General features: G+C 33.7%; 4 protein-coding genes across 5 annotated transcripts; 3 read left to right on the top strand and 1 right to left on the bottom strand.

Moving 5' to 3' along the window:
• Positions 1–681: 681 nt before the first annotated feature.
• LOC105643044 (S-adenosyl-L-methionine-dependent methyltransferases superfamily protein) lies at positions 682–4809 on the top strand. Its single transcript, XM_089721621.1, has 6 exons — positions 682–1470; positions 2329–2539; positions 2628–2925; positions 3386–3778; positions 4258–4335; positions 4487–4809. Exons 1-6 carry the CDS (start codon positions 814–816, stop codon positions 4734–4736), a joined length of 1887 nt encoding a protein of 628 aa, XP_089577747.1. The 5' UTR covers positions 682–813; the 3' UTR covers positions 4737–4809.
• Positions 4810–5000: 191 nt separating this feature from the next.
• On the bottom strand, positions 5001–9524 carry LOC105643045 (UBX domain-containing protein). Of its 2 annotated transcripts, none has more exons than XM_012228087.3 (11): positions 9249–9524; positions 7985–8046; positions 7434–7839; positions 7179–7256; positions 6996–7106; positions 6652–6705; positions 6353–6529; positions 6183–6275; positions 5838–5981; positions 5696–5752; positions 5001–5498 (listed from the first exon to the last, which is right to left on the bottom strand). In XM_012228087.3, the coding sequence occupies exons 1-11, from the start codon at positions 9330–9332 to the stop codon at positions 5391–5393; spliced, it is 1374 nt and encodes a 457-aa protein (XP_012083477.1). In that variant the 5' UTR covers positions 9333–9524; the 3' UTR covers positions 5001–5390. The 2 variants fall into 2 exon arrangements, with proteins under 2 accessions (XP_012083477.1, XP_012083475.1); XM_012228085.3 differs by having other exon boundaries at positions 6353–6550; positions 9249–9522.
• Positions 9525–14393: 4869 nt separating this feature from the next.
• Positions 14394–18112, top strand: FUS6 (COP9 signalosome complex subunit 1). The gene is made up of 6 exons (XM_012228082.4): positions 14394–14894; positions 15523–15843; positions 16480–16596; positions 16703–16788; positions 17352–17586; positions 17793–18112. The coding sequence occupies exons 1-6, from the start codon at positions 14529–14531 to the stop codon at positions 17967–17969; spliced, it is 1302 nt and encodes a 433-aa protein (XP_012083472.1). The 5' UTR covers positions 14394–14528; the 3' UTR covers positions 17970–18112.
• Positions 18113–19136: 1024 nt separating this feature from the next.
• QUA3 (S-adenosyl-L-methionine-dependent methyltransferases superfamily protein) lies at positions 19137–23015 on the top strand. The gene is made up of 7 exons (XM_012228081.4): positions 19137–19901; positions 20201–20404; positions 20487–20697; positions 20782–21043; positions 21236–21610; positions 22154–22249; positions 22547–23015. Exons 1-7 carry the CDS (start codon positions 19476–19478, stop codon positions 22767–22769), a joined length of 1797 nt encoding a protein of 598 aa, XP_012083471.1. The 5' UTR covers positions 19137–19475; the 3' UTR covers positions 22770–23015.
• The last annotated feature ends 1233 nt before the right edge of the window (positions 23016–24248 follow it).

Below are 24248 nucleotides of genomic sequence, written 5' to 3'. Positions count from 1 at the left end.
GAAGGGCTATTGTGTAATTCAAAATTTTATTTATTTTTAAATATAATTAAAACTGTATCGAAAATATAGCTAGCTCTGAATGGAAAATGCCATCTTCGTTGACCTTCTACCCATAACCAGCTCAACCTACAATGTAACCAGTTCCTTACAGACAAAACAACAGTCAAGAGAACTTCCCAAATCAATCCGAAAATTGATAATAACTACAAAATTTTACCACTACCTTTTTAAAAGTTAGTAGCAAGTTAGTTCCGAATGTTAATCCACAAGGCAGTAAAGGTTAGATCTTTGGTGAAAAGCAGTAGTAACTTTTTTTTTTTTTTTAATTATAATTAAAATTAATTAATTTGAGAGTTTATTTTTTGATATTAAAGTTGAAGTTACCGTTGTTTTAAACGAGTTTGAACTGGTGTATAGCTATTTAAAATTTTTGATAATTAGAATTTTAATTTTAAAATCCAAAATAAAATATAAAAGCTAGAACGGGGGAAGATGATGGCATGGCAGCGAATCCGGGCTATTATACACTTACCTTAAAAACACATATTCCATGAAAATAAGAATTAAATTCAGACACGCTTAGCCAGAGTTAAACCAATTCACGAGGGGATCGCGTAGGCGCGTGATGCAAAGTCATCTTCCCTCTGTATCCCTTTCTTGACCTTCAAAACCTTGAAAAGTTCACTCGTCATCACCCTTTATACCCTTACGTTCTCTCTCTCTCTCTCTCTCCAGCCCCACCTTATATATATATATATACACACACACACAGACACATAGACCTCTCGACCGAAGCTTATTTTTTAAATTTCAATGGCGATCAGTATCCAAACATCGGTTCTCATGTCCAAAACCAAGAAAGCCAATCTCTACAAAATCACGGTCATTACAATTTTATGCACCGTCTTTTATTTCATAGGTTTCTATCAAAACTCACGGGGCAGTATCCCTACCTCACCTGCCGCCACCATCGCCATCCTCCCTTGCTCTCCACCAATCCGCAACACCACCCTCGACTTCTCTGCTCATCACTATTCCCCTGACCCGCCAGTTACGGTGGCGCGTGTCTCTCACCTCCCACCTTGTGACCCTAAGTACTCCGAGTACACGCCATGCGAGGACCGCGAACGATCGCTGAAATTCGATAGAAAGAAACTCGTATACAGGGAGAGACACTGCCCGGAAAAAAATGAGCTTTTAAAGTGTCGTGTTCCGGCGCCGTTTGGTTACAGGGTGCCGTTTAGATGGCCGGTGAGTAGGGAATATGTTTGGTACGCTGATGTTCCTCACAAGGAGTTGACTGTCGAGAAAAAGAAACAGAATTGGGTTCGGTTCGAAGGGGACCGGTTCCGGTTCCCTGGCGGTGGGACCATGTTTCCTCGCGGAGCTGATGCCTATATCGACGATATTGGCAAGCTGATTAATCTTAAAGATGGGTCGATAAGAACCGCCGTTGACACAGGTTGCGGGGTAAGTGGACTCTTTACTTATTGACGTTCCGGTTCATGTTTGAACCGGAATTGTCCAGAAACGGCAATGCATTGTATTCGTTGAAAAAGTAAACGGCAATTTGGATTTAAAATGTTATAGTTTTCCTGTCGTTTTCTATACTAATCAGGAAAATTATAGAATTTAGATTGCTTAATTACACTTATGGAAAACCCAGTTGTCAATTCTGACACACTGCATTATATTCAGAGTTGGAGACTAATTCTTTAGCTAATACAGATTTTTACTAAAGAAAGTGGTTTCAGAGTTAGTTGTATTCCTGGGAGGGATTTGTGTTTTCTGAAATTAGATAATAACCAGAAATTAAATTACATTCTGTGTTAAATCCAAAAACATATTAATGGTTTTAGGAAATAAAAAATAATTATTAAACAATATATGCAACTTTCTTGTCTTATATATATATATATATATATATATTTTTAATGTTCTTTGAAACTGTCGTTGGTTGTTTAATAATAACATAGCCCAGGATACAAACATAACGTACAGATTTATGCCTTCCTACGACAATGACACTTTTATTTTTATTTTTATTTTTTAGTATGTTACTAACTAATTAATGATTTCTCTATTACATATAATCATTTTAGTTGATATGTTAAGCTAAAGTAAAGTTTATCAGTTCCAACTACTTTAACCAACTAGCCAAATTTCTTCACTTGGAATTATTAGACTTTGGACCTTTTTTTTTCTAATATTATCCATAATTAAATTAACCAGGTTATAGATTATAGCATTTCATTTCTTTTTAAATAAATTTCAATATATATTATTATTTGTTATTTGAAATTATATTGACCTAAATGAATATTGTAGGTTGCAAGTTTTGGAGCTTACCTTCTGTCAAGGAACATATTAACAGTGTCATTTGCACCAAGAGACACTCATGAAGCTCAAGTTCAATTTGCTCTTGAACGTGGAGTTCCTGCCTTGATTGGAGTTTTTGCTTCCATTAGGCAACCTTACCCTTCAAGAGCCTTTGACATGGCTCATTGCTCTCGCTGCTTAATTCCCTGGGCTGAAAATGGTATTGAAGTTTGAAATTATTACATTTTTTTCAAGAACACCCTCTGTATCATCTTCAGTTTCTTATTAATTTTGGTTATAATGGGCAGAAGGGCAATACTTAATCGAAGTGGATCGAATTCTTCGTCCGGGTGGGTACTGGGTTTTGTCAGGGCCACCAATTAATTGGGAAAATCATTGGAAAGGTTGGGATAGAACACCTGAAGATCTTAATCAAGAACAGGCTAAGATTGAGACAGTAGCCAAAAGTTTATGCTGGAAAAAATTGATTCAGAAGGATGATCTTGCTATTTGGCAAAAACCCACAAATCATATTCACTGTATAGCCAACAGAAAAGTGTTCAAGCAACCTTTCTTCTGCGAGTCACGAGATCCTGATAAGGCATGGTAATGTACCAATTAGAGTTTTTTTTTTTTTTTTGAATTGCAAATTTCTCTTCTTGGGTTTTAATGTCACATGCCTTCAGAATTGATTTATGCAGTTAGGTATATGTCCTTTCTTTTAAGTAGTGTTGTTTCTAGTCAGTACTTATGGTCCATGGAATATTTTAATTACTTCATTTAAGCTCAGCAAATCAAATATTGCTTTTCAGATTACACAATTAAGTAACACCTTAGTTAGAAATTATACCAAAACCCACTGGGTAATAAAGGTTTTGAGTGCCTAACAACTGGCCAATTGAAGGTCTGTCTTTCTTTTGTTGGTGAAACTGTCCAACCACTAAAACCTAATTTGATCTCGTGCCTTTTCTTTTTATATGCCATTTTTAGAAAGAAGAATTTTTATTCCCATTTTAATTTTTTCTGTCATTTATGCTTAATTAGTGTTCATACTGACTTGGTTTAGGTACACCAAAATGGAGACTTGTTTAACACCATTGTCTGAGGTGTCCAACATAAGAGACATAGCAGGTGGGGAATTACCAAAATGGCCAGAAAGGTTGACTGCAATTCCTCCAAGGATTAGCAATGGAAGCTTGGAGGGGATCACAGCAGAGATTTTTACCAAAAATACAGAGTTATGGAAGAAAAGAATAGCACATTACAGAACAATTGACTATCAACTAGCCGAGAAAGGGCGATACCGTAATTTACTTGATATGAATGCTTACTTGGGAGGGTTTGCAGCTGCATTAGTGGATGATCCTGTTTGGGTTATGAATGTTGTCCCTGTGGAAGCTGAGGTTAATACTTTAGGGGCAATTTATGAACGTGGACTGATTGGAACTTATCAAAATTGGTATGCTTTTTTACTCTCCTCTTTATATTAAGACACGAGAGGATCAAATTTTTACTATATTAGACTCGAGCCAATTAAAATTGCCATAAAAAGGGTTTGAGTGCATACAAAACTTAATCCTATCATAATTTGATAAGCGTGTGCTTTCGCGCACGAACTTTAGAAAAGCAACAGCTAAACCACCCACTGGTTGTAGTGTTGCGGTTGCTTTTTAATAAACTCCCAACATAGCCGAGGCTTAGCAACGTTGGACCATATAATATTTAACTTTTAGTATTCTGTGAAAGGTTATTCAAACAGTTAACAGATATTAAAATAGTTAACAACTAATTTTGCCGAATCCAACCACTGTTTATTAAACCTTAAAAGATAATTCTTATAAAAAGTAAATTTGTGTTGCTGCTAAATTGTTCAAGGTTATTATGTTTCAGTTATGTGTAGCTACAGGTTGTTGGTAATCCTTATTGTCTCTGTTGTAGGTGTGAAGCCATGTCTACTTATCCAAGGACTTACGATTTTATTCATGCCGATTCGATTTTCAGTTTATATAAGGACAGGTAACGCTAATGGCGGATTTTCAAAACCAAAAATATATGGAGATCTTGTACTCAGATCGATCACTGGGTTACAATTGAATAGCTTATTTTGTGCATATATTAATGGCACGCCATGGCCCTTTGACTAAATGTCTAAAACATTGCATTGCAGATGTGAAATGGAAGATATTCTGTTAGAAATGGATAGGATTTTAAGGCCGGAAGGTAGTGTAATAATTCGAGATGATGTAGATATATTGTTACAAGTCAAGAAAATAGCAGAGGTGATGCAATGGAATGCAAGAATTGCAGACCATGAAAGGAGTCCTCACGAAAGGGAGAAGATTCTTTTTGCAGTTAAGGAGTATTGGACCGCACCAGATCCTGAACAGAATCAAGGAGAATCTAATAAATCTTCATAGAGATTATCTTTCTCCGCTACATTGTTCTGAATATTATAAATTCTTAATCAGAGATGATTTTGTTTTTTGACAACCCAACCCAACCTTTTTCTTGGGACAATACGAGGGTCAAATACATAGGTTGTTTATATTAATGGAGTTTCTACACATGCTTACAGTTACAGACGGGGAATCCTCCATTACTTCTCAAACGAATTGTATCAACATGCTTATATATTACAGATTTTTATAGTTAAAGACTTGTAAGAACAAGTCATCAAATAATTACTTGCAATCGAATATTATTTAATTTAAAATTGAAATTGTTCAATACTGTCTCGTTGAGTTGAAAGCATCCAAGTTTCTTTTTCGTAAATTTCTAGTTCACTAAAGTAACAGAAACTACATGACAACCGCCCCAACATTGGATCATTCGCCCAATGACAGATCAACAATAAATGCTAACCAGAACTAGTGGATTTTCAAAAAACTTTTGACCTTCAGCATTCACAGGACCTGACCCTGTCAAAGAATGACTACTTCCAAACAGATTTAAAATTTTGGTTTCCTTGTTCGGTCATTGACATCAGCTTTAAGCTTAGACAGATTACTGTTGCTCCAACCAAAGAGACTGCATCACTAAACAAGCACAATCTTTTCTTAATTTCAAGTCCTTTATATCAACTCTAAATACAAGGCTTCCTGTTTGTTGGTCAGACCAAGTTCATTCAAACTTAATGAGCTTTCACCTACGCAGAAAGCACGTCTAGGATATGGCCTTACCTGTTCATAAACCAAATGAAGCAATGAATCAGAATGTATCGTACTATAGTGGAAATAGCATCCATACTCCCACTTTCTTTGATTACACTAATTAGCTTCACCAACAACCATTTTAAGGTAAGACCCCATAAACAGTACAGCTATCACAATCTGAAGGTTATAAAGGGAAAAGTGAAAAAAATTCATATGACACTTACCACCCTGTAAGTTCCAGGCTTCACTGTTCTACCAACATCAATAAAGTCAAAAAGAAACTGCAGGAGAAAAAAGCCCGAAAAGGAAAATCAGTCTAGCTTAGAGACATAATGAACAAATTTGCTTGTGATTTGTGAAAAATACCTGAAGCTTGTCAGACTTGAGAAAGCGACGACCACGGCGGGTGCCATCTGGCATACGCACAAGAAGAGTTATTGCATTCTCATCATTAATTCCTGGTTCCTTAGGAAGTGAAGCTTCTTTTGCGGCCAGCGATCTCACAGATTCCTGTCATTAGTGAGACTTATATATCTATACGTGTAGTGATATATTTTTTTTAAACTAACACAGGTTTTGAGGAATTAAGGTTATTAGGATTATGATTGTAGAATGTACATGTGGAAAATGAATCCAAAATAAATATAATTCAAAAACTTATAAATACCAAAATGAAACGCAGCAATGCCATAACTCAGTAGATAAACTCACAACTTTTCCGTCAAGCATCTTATTTTCAGATTCCTTGACAATATTCGTTTCTTTTTCTATATCAGCCAAAAGAGATGCAAGATATTCATCATCCTGCAAGTAATATTTGACCAATTGTCTCAAGAAGAGTAATTTCACAAAAAATGCAACTGCTAGCAGAAGGTTAATACCTGTTGTTCTCGTATCTGCTGGCTTTGTGAAGGAGATGGGCGACTGGGTACTTGCTGTGGACAAAGATCTCTACTTTTATCTGGAGCATGTTGTGGATGAGGAGTATGTTGGAATGAATGCCCCCCAGGAGTTTCACCAAAAATTGCTGCCTCAAGAAGAGCTGCTTCATCAAGCTCCTTGGAAGAAATGCCACCCCACTTAATCAGCACATAGATAATCAGCACATAGATAACAAAGTGTTAGGTTTACTTTTTCAGCATGAGACAAATAAAAGTTGCTCTATTGACTTCTAACTCACCAATGACTGCCCTTGCAAGTGATCAGCTTCCCCTTGATATGATGAACTTCCTGGCTTTATTTTCAAAGATGAAAGAATAAGACTAGGTTAATGTAAATGGATCTGTAATTTTAAACTTAGAACCTGGTAAAAATTTCGAAGAAAAAACATCCAGAAGAGATTTTGTTTCTTATAAATCCGAACAGAGCTTGCAGTTTCCACCAAGTGATGAATATCAGATGCAACAGCATTGTTTCAACAAACAAACTCTCATGCACTTATTCTCAACTCATTTGAGTGATGTTCTTCAAGTCTTTGTTAAGTGCGAATAAATCTGTATCTCATAAACATAACACGACACTCACCTGCCATCTGGCATCAGTAGTTTTCCCTGATCTTCCAGGTGAATTGAGAGCTACCACTTGTTTCTGGTATTGTACTGTCTGCTCACGTATTGCATTTTCTTGTTCTGCTGTCTGAACACAGTTCATATTAAAAGGAACCAACATGTAAGATAGGTAAAATAAATTTCAGAACAAAAGCAAAACCTTCAGGGACAATGACATTGCATGAGCAAGTTCATCATCTTCCATGTGAAGCTGCCTTTGTGGAATATCAAAGGAGTCCTGCATCAAGTTCAAAAAGAAACGGCAAAAAAAAAAAATAAATAAATAAAAAAAAGGAGGAACAAAGCTTGCATTAATATATGTGGCAATCACTTAAAAAAGCATAACCAGGAAGACATGATAGCTTTGATATACATTTGGGATAACTGTTTGCATATTCTAAGGACCCTCCTTTACCTCCCGCTTTGAAGCCTCGATGGCTAATTGAATCATTTGTTCTTCTACATCACTACCATGCAAATGAGTTCCGTGATCTCTTGAGACATTTCCATGAAATTGATGGCCATGAGATAATGGATTTTGATCTGCATATCCAAAGGCAGGCCTGGGTGCTGAATGATAAGGTTGGCTGTAGGCATTGTTGAACTCTCCTGTGTGTGAATGTAGTGGCCCATGATTATTGAAGACAGAAGCACCGACTTGATTCAAAAGATTTCTCCTATAATTTGGATCAAGTAGTGATGAGGGTTTAAAACTTCTAGCAGCAGAGAGAAGTGGTAAAATCCCACGTGAACTAGCTTGCATTTGACTGGGCGTTTGCACAAAATCATGCTGTGGAGAGACACCAGGCACTGGATTTGCACTGCATATAAATCACAGATGTTATAATGATAATGATGATAGCGATAAATGCCATAAAATTTATAGTGATCTCATAAGGTACAAAAGAAAAGGAGAAAAAAAAATGACATATATAAATAATTAATTGTTCCTGATAGATGCCATACATAGGTCTTTCTACTTCATTAAAATGTGCATTGACAGCCTCATCAAGATTGCCTCCATATTCCTGGTTACCAAACAAAAATAAACCAGAGACCATGGAGAAGTCAGGAAATGTAGAAAGATAGATACAAGTGAGAAAAAAAAAAGAAAGAAAGAAACGACTTATGGCAAGCACAGTGCAGTTCTAGCCACAAATTAGATACAAAACAATGCAACTGATTGCTACATATAAAGAATGTAGAAAATCTTCTGGTATCTATGGATATATTAGATACAAGTTATAAATCATACAAAGGAAACATAAGCAGATGATCGTTTTCAGGCATGTATAAATCCATCTTCACTATGTTTTTATATTTGAAATCCCGAGTCATGCAGCGCATGTAATACAAAGGCATCAACAAAAACATGAAAACCAGAATAAAGCGTCAACTTTGCCATCTGAAAAATACGTGCTAGCTATAACATATAGCAAGGTAGATGATTCAATAAAACCATCGTCATGTGTAACATCTAGATCTACAAAAAAATAAAATATTAGAAAAGCTACATATTTGAAAGCAGAAGATGCTTATGATATTCACAGAGAAAAGCAAGAAAAGGACGATGTTAGATGGAAATTATCATTACTTCAAATCGGACTGATATCAAGAGCAAATCATTGTCCAAATCAACGTTACAGATGACCAATCTATAAGATAGATGAGATAAATTGATCGTGTCTCTCGATATGCAATTATAGAGTTCAATCACAAGAGAGATTCAGTAGATTCAGACCAAAAGCTAAAAGGCAAAGCAGGTAAATTTGTCTAGTTTGTCCATCATATAAATGGAAATGAACTTGCAGTATTAGACGAAGATGAAGTCCGTTGTGTTGGATTCCTTTTCATTTTCCTTGACATAAAGATTAAGATAATTGATTATATTCAAATAAAACCAAGATGTGGTTGTAATTAAATAATTTAAGATGGCAGATGGCTTCGAAGCTGCTAATCTTGTCAATTATTTGTGAATATACACATCAACATTTTGCAATTTGCAAATTCGCCCACAGTTATCGCATTGTGCAAATAGACAGACATTTTGAACGCATATAACGAAAGAAGCGAAAAAAGAAAACCCTAGAAAGTAAATCAACACCGTGTCTTCAGATTTTGAAAATAACAGCCAGCTATAGCAAATCAAGTAATGGAATCAACCACGTTATACTGTGTTCTTAAAATCAGAGAAAATACAGGATAAAAATGAAAGATAATGAAAATGCACCTCCAGTTTCCGAACTGCGTGTGACTCGGCCGCTCCAGTGATTCTTATAAAGGTCTCGATTACATCTTCAGGTGGTCTGGCCATTCCCGTCGATTAAGAGAGAAATGTGAAGAGAGAGAGAGAGAGAGCTGTTACAGTGTTTGGTTAGAGAAAAAGTTCGAGAGAGATGATATGTGAGATTACATATACGTATTTGTTTGTTGCGAGTAAGTAACGAGTAGTAGACTAACACAGTGCAAGCGTGAAGACACAGTGCTTGGTTGCGCGCCTTTATTCAACTTTATCGCCACAAGAATGAATGCGTATTGAGAAGCTGCTTATATTTTCCTGTGGCACGTGCCATTCTCATCACTTTACTCGCGGAATCTCTTTAGCGTGCTTTATCACCACTCTCTCGATTTTCGGAGCCTGCCTCTGCCTGCGTTGCATTTCTTTTCCACTTTGAATCGATAATACCATTATTAATAGCATTAATTATTAGAAAACTGAAAAATTTTAGTATTGAAATTTGAAAGAATATTAATAATATTATTTAGTTAATTATTAAATATTTAAAAACTTATACTGTTATTAATAGTATTAATATTAGTGCCAATTCAAATAATGTCTAAATTGAAAAGCTTATTAAAAAAAATAACAGAAAAACTATTTTCCCAATCTCTATTCATATTCATTTACAAATTTTAATAGCTTGAGAAAAATGATTTTGAAATTTTCCTAGTAATAATATGATTATTTTTATTAATTGTTAAAACAAAACTGAAATATTTTAATATTTTAAATAATATAAATATTATTAAATTACTTGTTTAATTATTGAAAAAACTGGAGAGCATTTAGTATTATTGAATTAAAAAGGGAAGTGAAATTTTTTATTATTTAAAATTGTACGTCAATCATTCAGAAATATTAAAGTCCTATTTATGTATAATATTTATTTAATGAGAGTCAACGACAGGACGGTTGATTAGGAGTAGAATAAATTTGTAATATTAAATTTTTGTTTTTGTTTTTTTATTATTTAATATTATTAAGCTAAAAAAAGTCTTATAACGTTTCCAAGCAAAAGTCATCTTATTAGTATTTAATCAATTCCTTGGTAAACAAGAAATTTGAAAAAAATTTTCTCCTTAAAAAATAAATTTGAAAAATTAGTCAAAATAAAAAAATAAAGGATATCAATCTATTTATAATTACTGGCCTTTGTATGACGTGCGTTGCACGTTTATGCTCATTATATATTCATTTTTTTATCTATATAATATTAAAGTATAAATTTTATTTAGATTAAAATAAATATAAATGATTAATTTATATTATATTTTATCGTACAAATTACTTGAAATCTTACTTCTTATGTACTTAATTCTATTTTTTACATAATGAAGCGGGCTAAAAAAGTTCAATACAATCCTTAAACATAATATTTTAGTCGCTAAATTAAACTATTATTCAATCCTCAACCCCTGCGCTCAACTCCAAATCAATATCTATATACAACTATAATGAAAAATAATAATAACTTATTTTGTACTGCTAGGTAAAAGAAAAAAAATGAAAAGATGATATGAATTGACAATGGAAATCACTTTGGCTACAGTCGTAATATTTCTTATCCAGTGTATCAGAGAAAGTAATATATGTAGATATATACAAATTCTTGAAACCCTAAAAAGTGACTCAAACATAAATATATAATTATAGTTTTTTTTTCTAATTTCCTAAACATTATTTTCTTTTAAGTCAACATATTTAGGATATAAGAGAAAAAATAACAAGAAAATAAAAAATGCTTAATCATCAATAGGTCATCTATTTATTGCAATGGATATATAAATATCTTACTAAATTAAAATAATAGTAGTTACAAATTATTCAGTAACGGAAAAGAAATAAAAAATTATTTTTAACGATAAAATTCTTTGAAATTTCACATAACAAAAAAACATTATAATGTACATAGATATATAAATATATCAATAAAATATTGTATGCTTTTTAAATTACAATTTTCAACTATTTACCATCTCAGGTTTAATTATATAAATTTTATTTTAAAATTTACTTTATAGAAAAAATATCTAATCAAATCTTATAAGTATAAAGAAAAATATTAATAGAAATAATATACTTTTTTCTTTTTTTTTATCTCTCTCCTAAATAAAATATTATGTAGTCTATTTAATAATTTATTTATTTAAAAAATATATCCAATCAAATCATATAAATGAAAAATGAATATTAATAAAAATAATACATTTTCTTTCTTTTTTATCTATATCCTAAAATAATTAAAAATTTAATAAATAAAATATAAAATAATTTTCAAATGTCTCATTATCATATATATTTATTAAAAAATAATTTTAATAAAGATAAAATTTAAAATTTTGTAATGCTTAATTATTTATTTAAAAAAATAATTTTTTTATTCATTAGGAGATTTGGCAGGCAAAATAATATTATGGGCTACATAATAAGGAGTAATTCTCTACTCATTAAATTGGTGAATATACTTATAGTTAAGAGGAATCGAACTCGAGACCTCTCACTCATCGCATAAGTGAGAAAATAATCATATCATATATCATTGGTTTAAAAAATAATTTTTATAAATATATCCAATCAACTAATAAAATGTAATTTTCTATTTGGTTATGACTAAAGTTATTTTAGAATATTCTAAATTTCATTAAGGGTGCTATTGAAAATCTCATTATTTCCCCTTATTTCCACTTTTATATATAGTACTAGTCTTTTGTATGACGTGCATGCACATTAACTATACTCGTTATATATATATATATATATATATATATATATATATATATATTATCATAAGTTTTGTTTAAATTAAAATAAATATAAGTGGTTCATTTGTATTGTACTTTACCATATAAATTACTTGCAATGTTACTTATTATGTATTTAATTTTGTTTTTATATAATAAAGTGATCTTAGAATAAAGTTCAACTCAATTCTTATACCTAATCCTTTAGTCCATAATTTATAAATGCAGATTTTTAAACCTACTAGATGCTTAAAAAGAAAATCAAGTTGTCACTCAATCTCCAACTCCTTGCTCTCAACCCCAAATCAATATCTATATACAACTATAATGAAGAATAATAATAAATTATTTTTACTGCTAGGTAAAAAAAAATGAAAAGATGATTTGAATTGATAATGAAAATTACTTTGACCACAGTGATAATATTATTTATCCAATGTATTAGATAAAGGATATATGCACATACAAACCCAAAAAGTGACCCAAACAGAAACATATAGTTCTGTTTTTTTTTTTTTTTTTTTTTTTTTTTTTTTTTTTTTCAGTTTCCTAAATACTATTTTCTTTTAAGTCAAATAGATTTAGGATATAAAAGAAAAAATATCAAGAAAATTAAAAATGTTTAACCATCAATAAGCCATTTATTTACTGAAGGAAGATATAAATATTTTACTAAATTAAAATGATAGTAGTTACAAATTATTCAGTAACGAAAAGAAAAATAAAAAATTATTATGAAGAATAAAACTCTTTCAAAACTGACATAAAAAAAAAACTTTTCAATGTATATAGATATATAAATATATCAACAAAATAATTTTAAGTGTTTACCATTTCATGTTTAATTATGTAAATTTTATTTGAAAATTTACTTTTTGAAAAATATATCCGATCAAATATGACAAATATAAAGAACAAAAATATTAATAAAAATAATATACTTTTTTCTTATTTTTTGTCTCTCTGCTAAATAAAATATTACATTATATATATTCTATTTGAAAATTTATTTTTTAAAAATATATTCAATCGTATCGTACAAACATAAAAGGAAAAAAGAATATTAATAAAAAAACATATTTTATTTTTTTATCTATATCTTAAAAGAATTAAATATTTAATAAATGAAATATAAAAAAATTACAGATGCCTCATTATCATACATATTCATTAAAAATAAATTTAATAAATATAAAAATTAAAATTTTGAAATACTTAATTATATATGTGTATTTATTTAAAAAATTAATTTTTTTTGATTTATTAGGAGGCCTGATGGCCAAAATAATACTGCGGACTATACAACAATCAAATTGGTAACTCACCTAACAAAAAAAAAAAAAAGTTTCAATGTATATAGATATATAAATATATCAATAAAATGTTGTTTTTTTTAAAAATTAAAAAATTCAATTATTTACCATCGAGGTTTAATTATGTAAATTCTATTTGAAAATTTACTTTTTCAAAAATTTATCCAAACAAATCTTACAAACATAAAAAAAACATTAATAAAAATAATATTTTTTTTCTTTTTTTTTCTGTCCTAAATATTATATATTCATTTGAAATTTTATTTTTTTTAAAATATCAAATCATATCATACAAATACAAAGAAAAAATATATAATTTTCATATATATTTCTTAAAAAAATTAAATATTTAATAAATAAAATATAAAAATTTTTAAATATCTCATTATCATATATATTCATTAAAAAAATAAATTTAATAAAAATAAAATTTAAAATTTTGAAATGCTTAACTATTTATATGTATTTATTTAAAAAGTAATTTTTTTATTCATTATAATGTCTGATGGGTCGAAATAACATTGTGAATTACACAATAATCAAATTGGTGAAAACACTTATAGTCGAAGGAATTCGAACTCGAGACCTCTCATTTCTCACAAAAGTGAGAAGATAATCAGGCTACGCATGTTTGGCTGAAAAAATAATTTTTATAAATTATATCTAAGCAACTAATAAAATATAATTTTTTAATTAATAGTAGTTAAGAGTACCTTAAAATATTTTAAATTTCATTAAAAATGATATAGAAAATTTTATTAGTTTTCCTATTTTCATTTTTATATGTAGTATAGATAGAAGTTATAAAAGGATTGGGGTTGGATTGGGCCAGTGCTGACAGCCCAAAGCCTTTCAGAGAGGCAGACTGTAAACAATTGAACGAGGCACCACAACCCAAAACTTTCAAGCCCATGAAATGAACCACGCTTGTCAGTTTACTGTTTACGAATACGAGAAAAACGTTTCCCTCTTCTCGGCAGACGATTTGAGGGAAATGTTTCCTCCCCATTAGCAGACGACATATAGAAAATAGAAGATAAAATACGGTACCGATGCTGTTCTGGAACTAACTAAAAATTTTTTCGAGGTAATCAACATCTATCGTCAAGCAGCAGAAGCAGGCAGATTACTCCAACCAAGAGGCCAAAGCCCTATCCAAATTGCCGGTCATCAGGATGGAGACAGAGGACGAGATTTATGCTAACGGTGGCGACGCTTCTAGCCGTACTAGGCCGGTTATTAGCGGCGAGCAGCTCGACATCGAAGCATATGCTGGATTGTACACCGGAAGGACTAAAATCACGCGTCTCCTTTTCATAGCGGATCACTGTGACAATCCGGCGATGCAGTTGGAGGCACTACGGATGGCCTATGATGAAATCAAGAAGGGCGAGAACACCCAACTCTTTCGTGAAGTCGTACAGAAAATTGATGGGAGACTTGGGCACAACTACGCGATGGATAGCGCGTGGTGCGAGACAGTTGATCGAAGAGCTGAGCAGAGGAAGGAGAGGCTTGAGAATGAACTGAATGCCTACAGGGTAAAACCCTAAGTAATGCTTACTTTTGTGAATGTCAGCTTGTGCTTCGAATTAGGGTTTCAATGGGTTGTTATAAATATTTAGCGATTTTTTCATTCGTTTTGTCGTACTATGCATGAGATGTTTAGGTTCCTCTACCACCAATTTTCATACATTTATAACACATTTAGTTTAGCCATTTTTAGTAGTGTTTTTGAGGTGTCTCTTGAGGGTTTGGTCTGGAATTCTACTTGGTTGTTAGGTTCTTTTGCTATTGGTGTCGGTTTCTAGTTTGAGGTTGAAATCCCATCCCGTTACTGCTTCATGGATTAGATTTACAGTTAGCGAGAGTGATATGGTTAGGGTATATTATGCTATGATTGTATTGCAGTTCAGAATGTAGCGATGTATAGATTTTTTGTTGGGCTGAAAAATAGGTTTATTTTGGCTTTAATGATGCTTTTTTCTCAAAATTTTTTCTTTTTGGCTGTTGAATTGAATTGTTACAAGATTCCATCTTGAGCTCTATATATTTCCATCATTTACCGTATGCTCTGTTCTTTGACTATTATAATGTAAAGCCTTTTGTCTTGGATTTGGATTTTATTGGTTTCTTTATTCTTTTTATGTCTGTTTGGTTTTTATTCAGACAAATTTGATCAAAGAAAGCATAAGAATGGGATACAATGATTTTGGAGATTTCTATTATGCTCATGGTGCTCTTGGAGATGCTTTTAAAAGTTATGTTCGAACCCGTGATTATTGTACCACATCGAAGCACATTATTCACATGTGTATGAGTGCAATTCTTGTCAGCATTGAGATGGGTCAATTTACTCATGTTACAAGCTATGTCAGCAAAGCAGAGCAAACGCCTGAGGCACTTGACCCTATTACAATTGCAAAACTACGATGTGCTGCTGGTTTAGCTCATCTGGAAGCCAAAAAGTACAAGCTTGCAGCACGGAAGGTTTGTCACTCAAGCACTTTGTGCTTCTCAGTATGTGTCTTGCTAATTTGTAACTGTTGATCTATGCTCAACTTTTGTGAAATTACTTTATTGAACATGTCATGATTCATGAGTTTCTAAAAACTGAATGATTAGGGTGGTTGAGATGAAAGTACTATTGGCCCTTGTTATGGAGCAGCAAGGTGGCTTTAGATGTGATGTTGTTTTCTTCTTTTAATTTAATTAACTTACACCCCCCACCCTTGTTCAAGAGCCCATTTGCACGGTCTTTCGACTATCTGTACTGAACATGAATCATTCTTTCTCATATGCAAGAGATTGGTATCAGTTTGGCATATCCTCCAAGAGGGTATGAAACATAAAACATCAGATGAGTAAGCTGATAGTCTAAAAAGGCATGTCATTCTTTTAAAGATTCCCAAACTTGGTTTTGTGTCTAAACAATAGGCACTATTCAGCTTGTGACAGTTTATCCATGTGAAGTTTGAAAGATAACTCAAGCATTGTACTACTGTACTCAAGTTTAAGGCTGTGAAATTAGCATTTTCTAGGCGGTCTTTTGCGAGCATCAAACTTATGTTTATATTGTCAAAGGTCTAAGGTATTTTTTTCTATTCATATAATCATTATTTACAGTTCCTGGAAGTGGCTCCTGAATTGGGAAACTCTTACACTGAAGTGATTGCACCTCAAGATGTTGCAACATATGGAGGACTCTGTGCGCTTGCAAGTTTTGAGCGGACAGAACTGAAGGTATGTTATCATCATCATCATCATCATCATCATCATCATCATATCTTTTCTTTGAGATCAAAATTGAACTGAAATGTAACTTCTGATTGTATATTTAAATTGATAGAACAAAGTTATAGACAATCTCAACTTCCGAAATTTCTTGGAGTTGGTACCTGAAGTGAGAGAGCTTATTCATGATTTCTACTCGAGGTAAATCACTTTGGTATATGTTTCTTGTTAATTTGCTATATTATGGTGGATTTTTGACATGTTTAGGAAGAGAGAAATGCCGCATTATGTCATGTGTTGGAAATGAGTAATATAGAGGAATTTCACTCATATATGCCAACTCCAACATGTAATATTGTATTGGAAAAATTTTCTAGAGTGGCTCAAATAGTTCATAAAGAGAACTGCCAGTGATGTTGGGTGGATTATTGATTAGTTTTCACCTTCCAACCTGTGGCAAGTATTACATTTTGGGTTAAACTATCTCTTTGATTCTTTTCTTCTTTCTCCCTCTCACAATAAAGAGAAAAAAAGGAAAATTTTTTTCTTATCTTCTCATTTATTTCCAACTGTCCATATGTGGTGACCTGCCATCAGCATTTATCAATTTGGCTCTAATTTGTTGGTTGCCTTCTTTTTCCCCTTCTCTTGCTTTAACTTTTATTTTTTAAATGTAGCTTAGCATCTTTATAACTATTATACTGACATAGTGAAATCCCGATTTTTGTGACATGGGTTTCTCTTCTTCATGTTTTATACTGCAGCCATTATGCTTCATGTTTGGATTACCTGGGAAATCTCAAAGCGAACCTACTGCTCGACATCCATTTGCATGATCACGTTGAGACATTGTATGATCAAATTCGTAACAAAGCCCTGATTCAATATACACACCCATTTGTGTCTGTTGATTTGCACATGATGGCAAACGCTTTCAAAACAAGTGTTGCTGGGCTAGAAAAAGAACTTGAAGCCTTGATTACTGACAATCAAATACAGGTTTTGGTTCCAACTAACATGTTATCTTCTTGTTTGATAAATAAATTGGTTGTATTTACTGTGGAAGGTTCAATTTGAAATTATATCTGGTTGCTGGGTTTCTTGACCTTTAGAACCGCGGATTATTTTCAGTTGTGTAGATCTGTTTCTCAATGATAGTATCTCATGATAAGCGCTTTATTGATCAAATTATTATGTGTTTGCAGGCACGAATTGATTCGCACAACAAAATTCTTTATGCACGTCATGCAGATCAAAGGAATGCCACTTTTCAACGGGTTCTACAAACTGGCAGTGAATTTGACAGGGATGTTCGAGCAATGCTACTGAGGGCAAATCTTATCAAGCATGAATATAATCTTAGGACTTCTAGGAAACTTTGAATTTCTAATTCGGATGCAGCTTTGACTCTAGCAGAGCTAAAGTAGCTGATTCCACTCAACTACACAAAATCAGATGACAGATTTGGGACAATGAGGGGCCAGCATTGTTTCGATTAGTTTCTTGAGCTGTCCAAGAGTGTATATTGCATGCTAGGGCATTTTGAGGCTTGAATTTGTCATTCAATTGGAATGATGAAGCACGGTGAGCATTTTCTTGTTTAGTTTTGCAGAGCCATCCCTGACAGTAAATTTGCATTTTGAGGATTACAGGATAAATTATGCAACAGTTGCCGTTATTTGATGGCGGTTGTATATACTTGGTTCCATTTCGAAGTTGCAACTATTGATTTGTTTGTCGCATCATTTCTTGTATAGTTTTATTTTTCATTTATCTTGTTCATCTGTGCCGTATATTATTACCAATTGAACAACATGTGAATATGTGATTTGCCTCAGAATGAACTCCGCTCCCCATGTCCCCGATGGTTTGCGCCTTGGGAGGGCTGTGAAATAAAGGGAGGGCATCTGTCTGCTCCAAGCCCGAAACTCTATACTGGATGGCTGGATGCCATCAAGATTTTTGTCTTCAAAAATCAATTAAATAATTTTTCTATTTTGTTTTTATTTAATTAAATAGCATTGCTATCATTTTTTTTTTGGTTAATCAACTAAACAAAATTTATTAGTATGATTCATTTTAGTTTTGTACTTATTACTAGACTATGTCTAAGGTTTAATTATGTGCAATGTAATAATAATAATAATAATAATAAAAACTATTCAGTTGAATTACAAAAACAAAATAATTGGGTTTTTGAAAACAAATGAATTTTTTTGTTGTAAACAAAAGTCTTAACTATTGAGTTTCACTAATTTATTGAGATCAAATAATAATTCATAAAAAAAAAAAATTAAAATAGAGAGCAATTAATTAGGTATAACACAAATTTGAATAGGTATGATAACACAATTGAAAAATTCAAAAGTAATTAGGTAAACACACACATTTAAAGAATAATTAGTAACATATGTTCGTAATTTTATACCCTGCAGGCGGGTGTTGGACTTTATTTGCAGAGAGATTAACGAATCAAGCATTGATAGTTTATAATAACCAACTTAACAAAAGGGGAAGCCTTCCAAATTCAGGACAGCTGTCCCTCACTTTGCCACAGTTCCATACATTCATCCTCAGATCCATCACCGACTCGTGCATCTAGCTCTCCACTTCTATCTCTCTTGCGCCACTTGCAGATACTTTCAGTGCTCAAGCGGGCGAACCAGCACTACTCGTGTTCGTCGTGGAGAAACAAACTGATAAAAGCTTCCAAGTTCTGATCTTTTCACTGAAATTCCCGTTTGCTACAAGACTTCAATACAAGTCTCAAAAATCCTTGCACCTTAACTCTACAACTATTGATATTTCCGTTTGCATCTAACTAAGGCTGGATTTCAAATGCCTGTTTAATCAGATCCAAAGAGCGCTCCCGCCACCACTAGCGTCAAATGGGACATTTGAATCTGCCTGCATCCAAACGAAACCCTAGGCAATGGAAGCTGCTCGATCTCGTATCCGCTGTTTTCTTCGGCTTAGTGTTTCTCTTCTTCCTTCTCGTCTTCACTCCTCTAGGTGATTCTCTTGCTGCCTCCGGCCGCCAGGCTCTTCTGCTCTCCACGTCGGATCCGCGGCAGCGCCACCGTCTTGTGGAGCTCATTGAGACCGGTCGCCATCCTCAGCCAATCGAGGCATGTACTGCGGATGCTGTTGATCATATGCCTTGTGAGGATCCCAGGCGCAATAGCCAACTGAGTAGAGAGATGAATTTCTACAGAGAGCGTCACTGCCCGCTGCCCGATGACACCCCTCTCTGCTTGATCCCACCCCCCAATGGCTATAGGATTTCGGTCCAGTGGCCCCAGAGTTTGCATAAGGTATGCCTTTTTGTTCAATTTAGATGTTTAGTTGTTGATGAACTGGACAAAAACATGGGAAAATGAGTAACTTTTTGATCTTCAACTTGGAAAGAATGAGAATTTACTTGCATGCTGCCTACTTATGAGATCAAACTTGGATAACTTAAATTGATTTTTCATATTTGCTTTTTTCCTATACAATCGTTCAATTTGTATTTGGACTTCTGATCCGCTAAGCCAGCTCCTGCTTGGTTCCTCTGTTGTGGGGTCCTGAGTTTGTTTACTGTCCCTTATAGTTTCGTTAATGCAATACGCAGATATGGCATGCCAACATGCCACACAACAAAATTGCGGACAGGAAAGGCCATCAAGGATGGATGAAAGAAGAAGGTGAATACTTTGTTTTCCCTGGTGGTGGTACAATGTTTCCTGAAGGAGCCGTACCATATATTGAAAAACTTGGACAGTATATCCCTATAAGTGGAGGAATTTTGAGGACTGCCCTTGACATGGGATGTGGGGTAGGACTTCTGCTTTTCTATTGCTTTGTAGCTCTTAAATGTAATGGTGCATTTGAAATTTCCTCAATCAATTCTTTTGCAGGTTGCTAGTTTTGGAGGGTATTTGCTGAAGGAAGGGATTTTAACTCTCTCATTTGCTCCTCGAGATTCACACAAATCACAGATACAATTTGCTCTGGAAAGAGGAATTCCTGCATTTGTTGCTATGCTTGGCACTCGGAGACTTCCTTTTCCTGCTTTCTCATTTGACTTGGTGCACTGCTCTCGATGTTTGATCCCCTTTACAGCATACAGTTAGTTCTCGTTTCTGTAGCCTTGTAAGTGTTTTCTTCTGCTACCTCCTGTTACTGTTTCTTACCATGAAATTTCTTTTGCAGATGCAACGTACTTCATGGAGGTGGATCGATTACTTCGCCCTGGAGGATATCTAGTCATCTCTGGCCCTCCTGTACAGTGGGCAAAACAAGACAAGGAATGGGCAGATCTGCAAGGAGTGGCAAGAGCATTATGTTATGAGTTGATTGCCGTGGATGGAAACACTGTCATCTGGAAAAAGCCTGATGGAGATTCATGCCTGCCCAACCAAAATGAATTTGGACTTGAACTATGTGATGAAACAGATGATCCAAATTATGCCTGGTAATGTTGTAACTATAGAACCTCAGTTTCTGAGACATGTGCAGGAAGGTTTTAGAAACTTGGATGAAGATATTATCTGCACATTGTCATATATTGACTTCGTATTCATGAACAGTTGATAAAAATGCTAATTTAGGGTTTGAGATGTAAGTTTTTTTCTGGCCTGAATTTTTAAGCTAAATTGAATGGCAGGTATTTCAAATTAAAGAAATGTGTGAGCAGGACATCTTTTGTCACGGGGGAATTTGCTCTTGGGACAATTCCTAAGTGGCCAGATAGGGTAGCAAAAGCGCCTTCAAGGGCCATGCTTGTGAAAAATGGGTTGGATTTGTTTGACGCTGACACACGGCGTTGGGCGAGGAGGGTGGTATACTATAGGAACTCATTGAATGTGAAGCTAGGAACTCAAGCCATACGCAATGTCATGGACATGAATGCATTTTTTGGGGGTTTTGCAGCAGCTCTTGCATCTGATCCTGTATGGGTGATGAATGTTGTTCCAGCGGGCAAGCTGTCAACACTGGGTGTAATTTATGACCGGGGCCTTATTGGACTCTACCATGATTGGTGAGTTAGTGTATCTTTTGACCTAGAAATGCATAGAAGCTAAGTTATATCTGACTATTATTACAAATGTTAATGATCTCTTGTATATTATTGTTTTCAAAATTATTTAAGAATTGTCTACAAATTTGTGGCAACTGCCAAGAGAATGTGATGCAGCCAGTTAGATAGTTAGGGCTTACTATCGGAGCTGTTGGCTAGGCCATGCAACCAGCATCTTCCTCAGCTGTGATATTTTAATTGAAAGCAGCTTCCAGTTGCTTGGAAATTATCCTCTATATGGTTGCTAAACTGACAAGCTTACCTCTTTCCGTGAATGCTAGAACTTCTTGTTGCTAATTTATTCATTTCTAAAAGCTCATGTCTCCTTTTATATGAACTGAGCATTTATTAATTACTCAGTTCAATGTCATACCAAGTTGTCACCCTAGAAGCGTAATTTCTCTGGGATTAGACCAAGTTATTTAATCCACTCTGTTGTATTCCTTTAATTATGGTGGCTTCACTGCCAACATTATTGATTAGATTTATACTTTGTGATCACAGGTGCGAGCCTTTCTCAACATATCCTCGTACTTATGATCTCATTCATGTAACCAGCATTGAATCGCTGATAAAGAGCCCAGGTTCAAGCAAGAACAGGTACTATCAATCTCATTCTTTTTGGTTTCATTGTTTTGCTGTTGGTATTTTGTGTACTCTCTCTTTGCCCAACTCTCTTTAGGCACTCACGTCCCACATATATTCATGGGGAAAAAAAGTAAAATAATTGAACAAAGCAGAAAACAGGCCCTAGAATGATCATCAGAGAAAATATGAAGATGGAAGAATCAAAATGAGAGAGAGAGAGAGAGAGCAAAATGTTTAGAATTTTCAGATTGAAATCTTAAGCTTCTTGGATAACGCGCGCATTTTAATTGATCGCCAATTGTACTGCAGGTGTAACCTTGTAGATTTGATAGTGGAAATGGATAGAATATTACGTCCCGAAGGAACTGTTATAATTCGCGATACTCCTGAAGTGATTGACAAAGTGGTTTACATAGTTCGAGCTGTAAGGTGGACAGCTGAGACACATGAGAAGGAACCTGAATCACATGCGAGAGAGAAAATTCTTGTTGCAAGGAAAACCTTTTGGAAGCTTCCTTCAGCATCTCACTGACACTTTTGTTCTTTGTAATGTAACAATTTTCACCCCCTGTTAATTCTTATATTTGAGTCAATGTGTAATCTGCATGCATAAAATGGTTGCATGCAGATTCCTTTCTTGCTCTTCATTGGGTTTATATATATATATATATATATATATATCAAAAGATCGCAGGTAAATTCATAGATGGAAAAACAAGCAGTTTTTATGTTTAGAATAGGCATGTTTGCAGCAATTATAATTTCATATTCGTGCGTAGATTATATTCTTCATTTGACACTTGTTTGTCCCTTCCTGTTTGCTGATTTTTACATGAAGAAATGACTCAACAGAGATTATTATCTCAACGATATTTTAAAAAATAAAGCGAGTCAATTTTTAATTTTGAATTTATTACTACAATCATACATAATTGCATTTTTTCCTTACAGTAAAGGTGAAATTTTCATTTTCAAATGCATTCTATATAAAATTCACAAATAAATTTTAGATTTTAAATTTATTTATATAAAACGGAAAATTAAATTTATAATTTATAATTTATAAAATATTAACCACAGCACAGGTCAACTGGAGTTAAATTACATAGAGAGAAGGTACCGAAAGGCGACCCCACATTTATCTCGAGCAGAAGACACAATCTGAAAGGAAAGACGCTTTCTTTTGTGCCGAGTACAGAGAGTATAGCACTGAGTCGCTTCCGTGTCAAAAGACACCATTAAACTTTCCCTTCCGATTGAAATATTTGGCCATCTGATAGCAAAGTTTTTGGCTTTTTTAGAAGCCACCCTTTTCACGAGTAACCCCCACATTCCTAATTGTCCTCTGGAAAATTCAATTTTTGCAATCATTCTAATTATTTTATCGAAAAAATCATTTTTTATGCTTCCCAAATGGAAGGGGAAGCCAGACGGAGACGGGTTATCTCTTATTAGTCCTGTAAATGCAGGCAACAAAATCCGTGTAATAAGCGCGGGTAGGGAAGACAATCATTCATTTCAATCAATTCCATCTGCAATGGAGTTTTCACGTGTGAGTCTATCAACAGCACTTACCATATTCAACTGAAAGTAATAAGAAATCAAATCATGAACATTGAAAATTGGCAACTGGTTAAAGTATTCAACTATGTGATTCAGTTTCAATTTGTTGTATTCAAAACATAAAGACTTTGAAATGAATCTACATTCTGCGCTTATCATTGGATGGTTGAAAATTAGCATTCGGTGTTTGGCTTCTAACCACTAATTAAATTAAGGATTAATGTGGTAACCCAACCAAGTATTAGAAAAAAGTTTGATCCTCTACATATCAACTGTCAACCATTAACTAGTAACTGTAACTGGTTTTGTATCCCAGAGTGGGGTTGCGTGGCTCATCTACGGCCCAAAGATATTTCATAAAAAGTCAAGGAGTGGTATCCAATCTAGCTACCAGCTCCAGTTGAATTTGCATTTGCTAGAAACTGAAAAATGGTCAAGATGTAGAACA

Source organism: Jatropha curcas, chromosome 5 (assembly GCF_041381405.1).
Source record: "Jatropha curcas cultivar XTBG-Jc1 chromosome 5, XTBG_Jcur_1.0, whole genome shotgun sequence".
In the NCBI taxonomy this organism is placed as follows: Eukaryota; Viridiplantae; Streptophyta; class Magnoliopsida; order Malpighiales; family Euphorbiaceae; genus Jatropha; species Jatropha curcas.
This window is presented reverse-complemented; position numbering and strand designations above follow the sequence as displayed.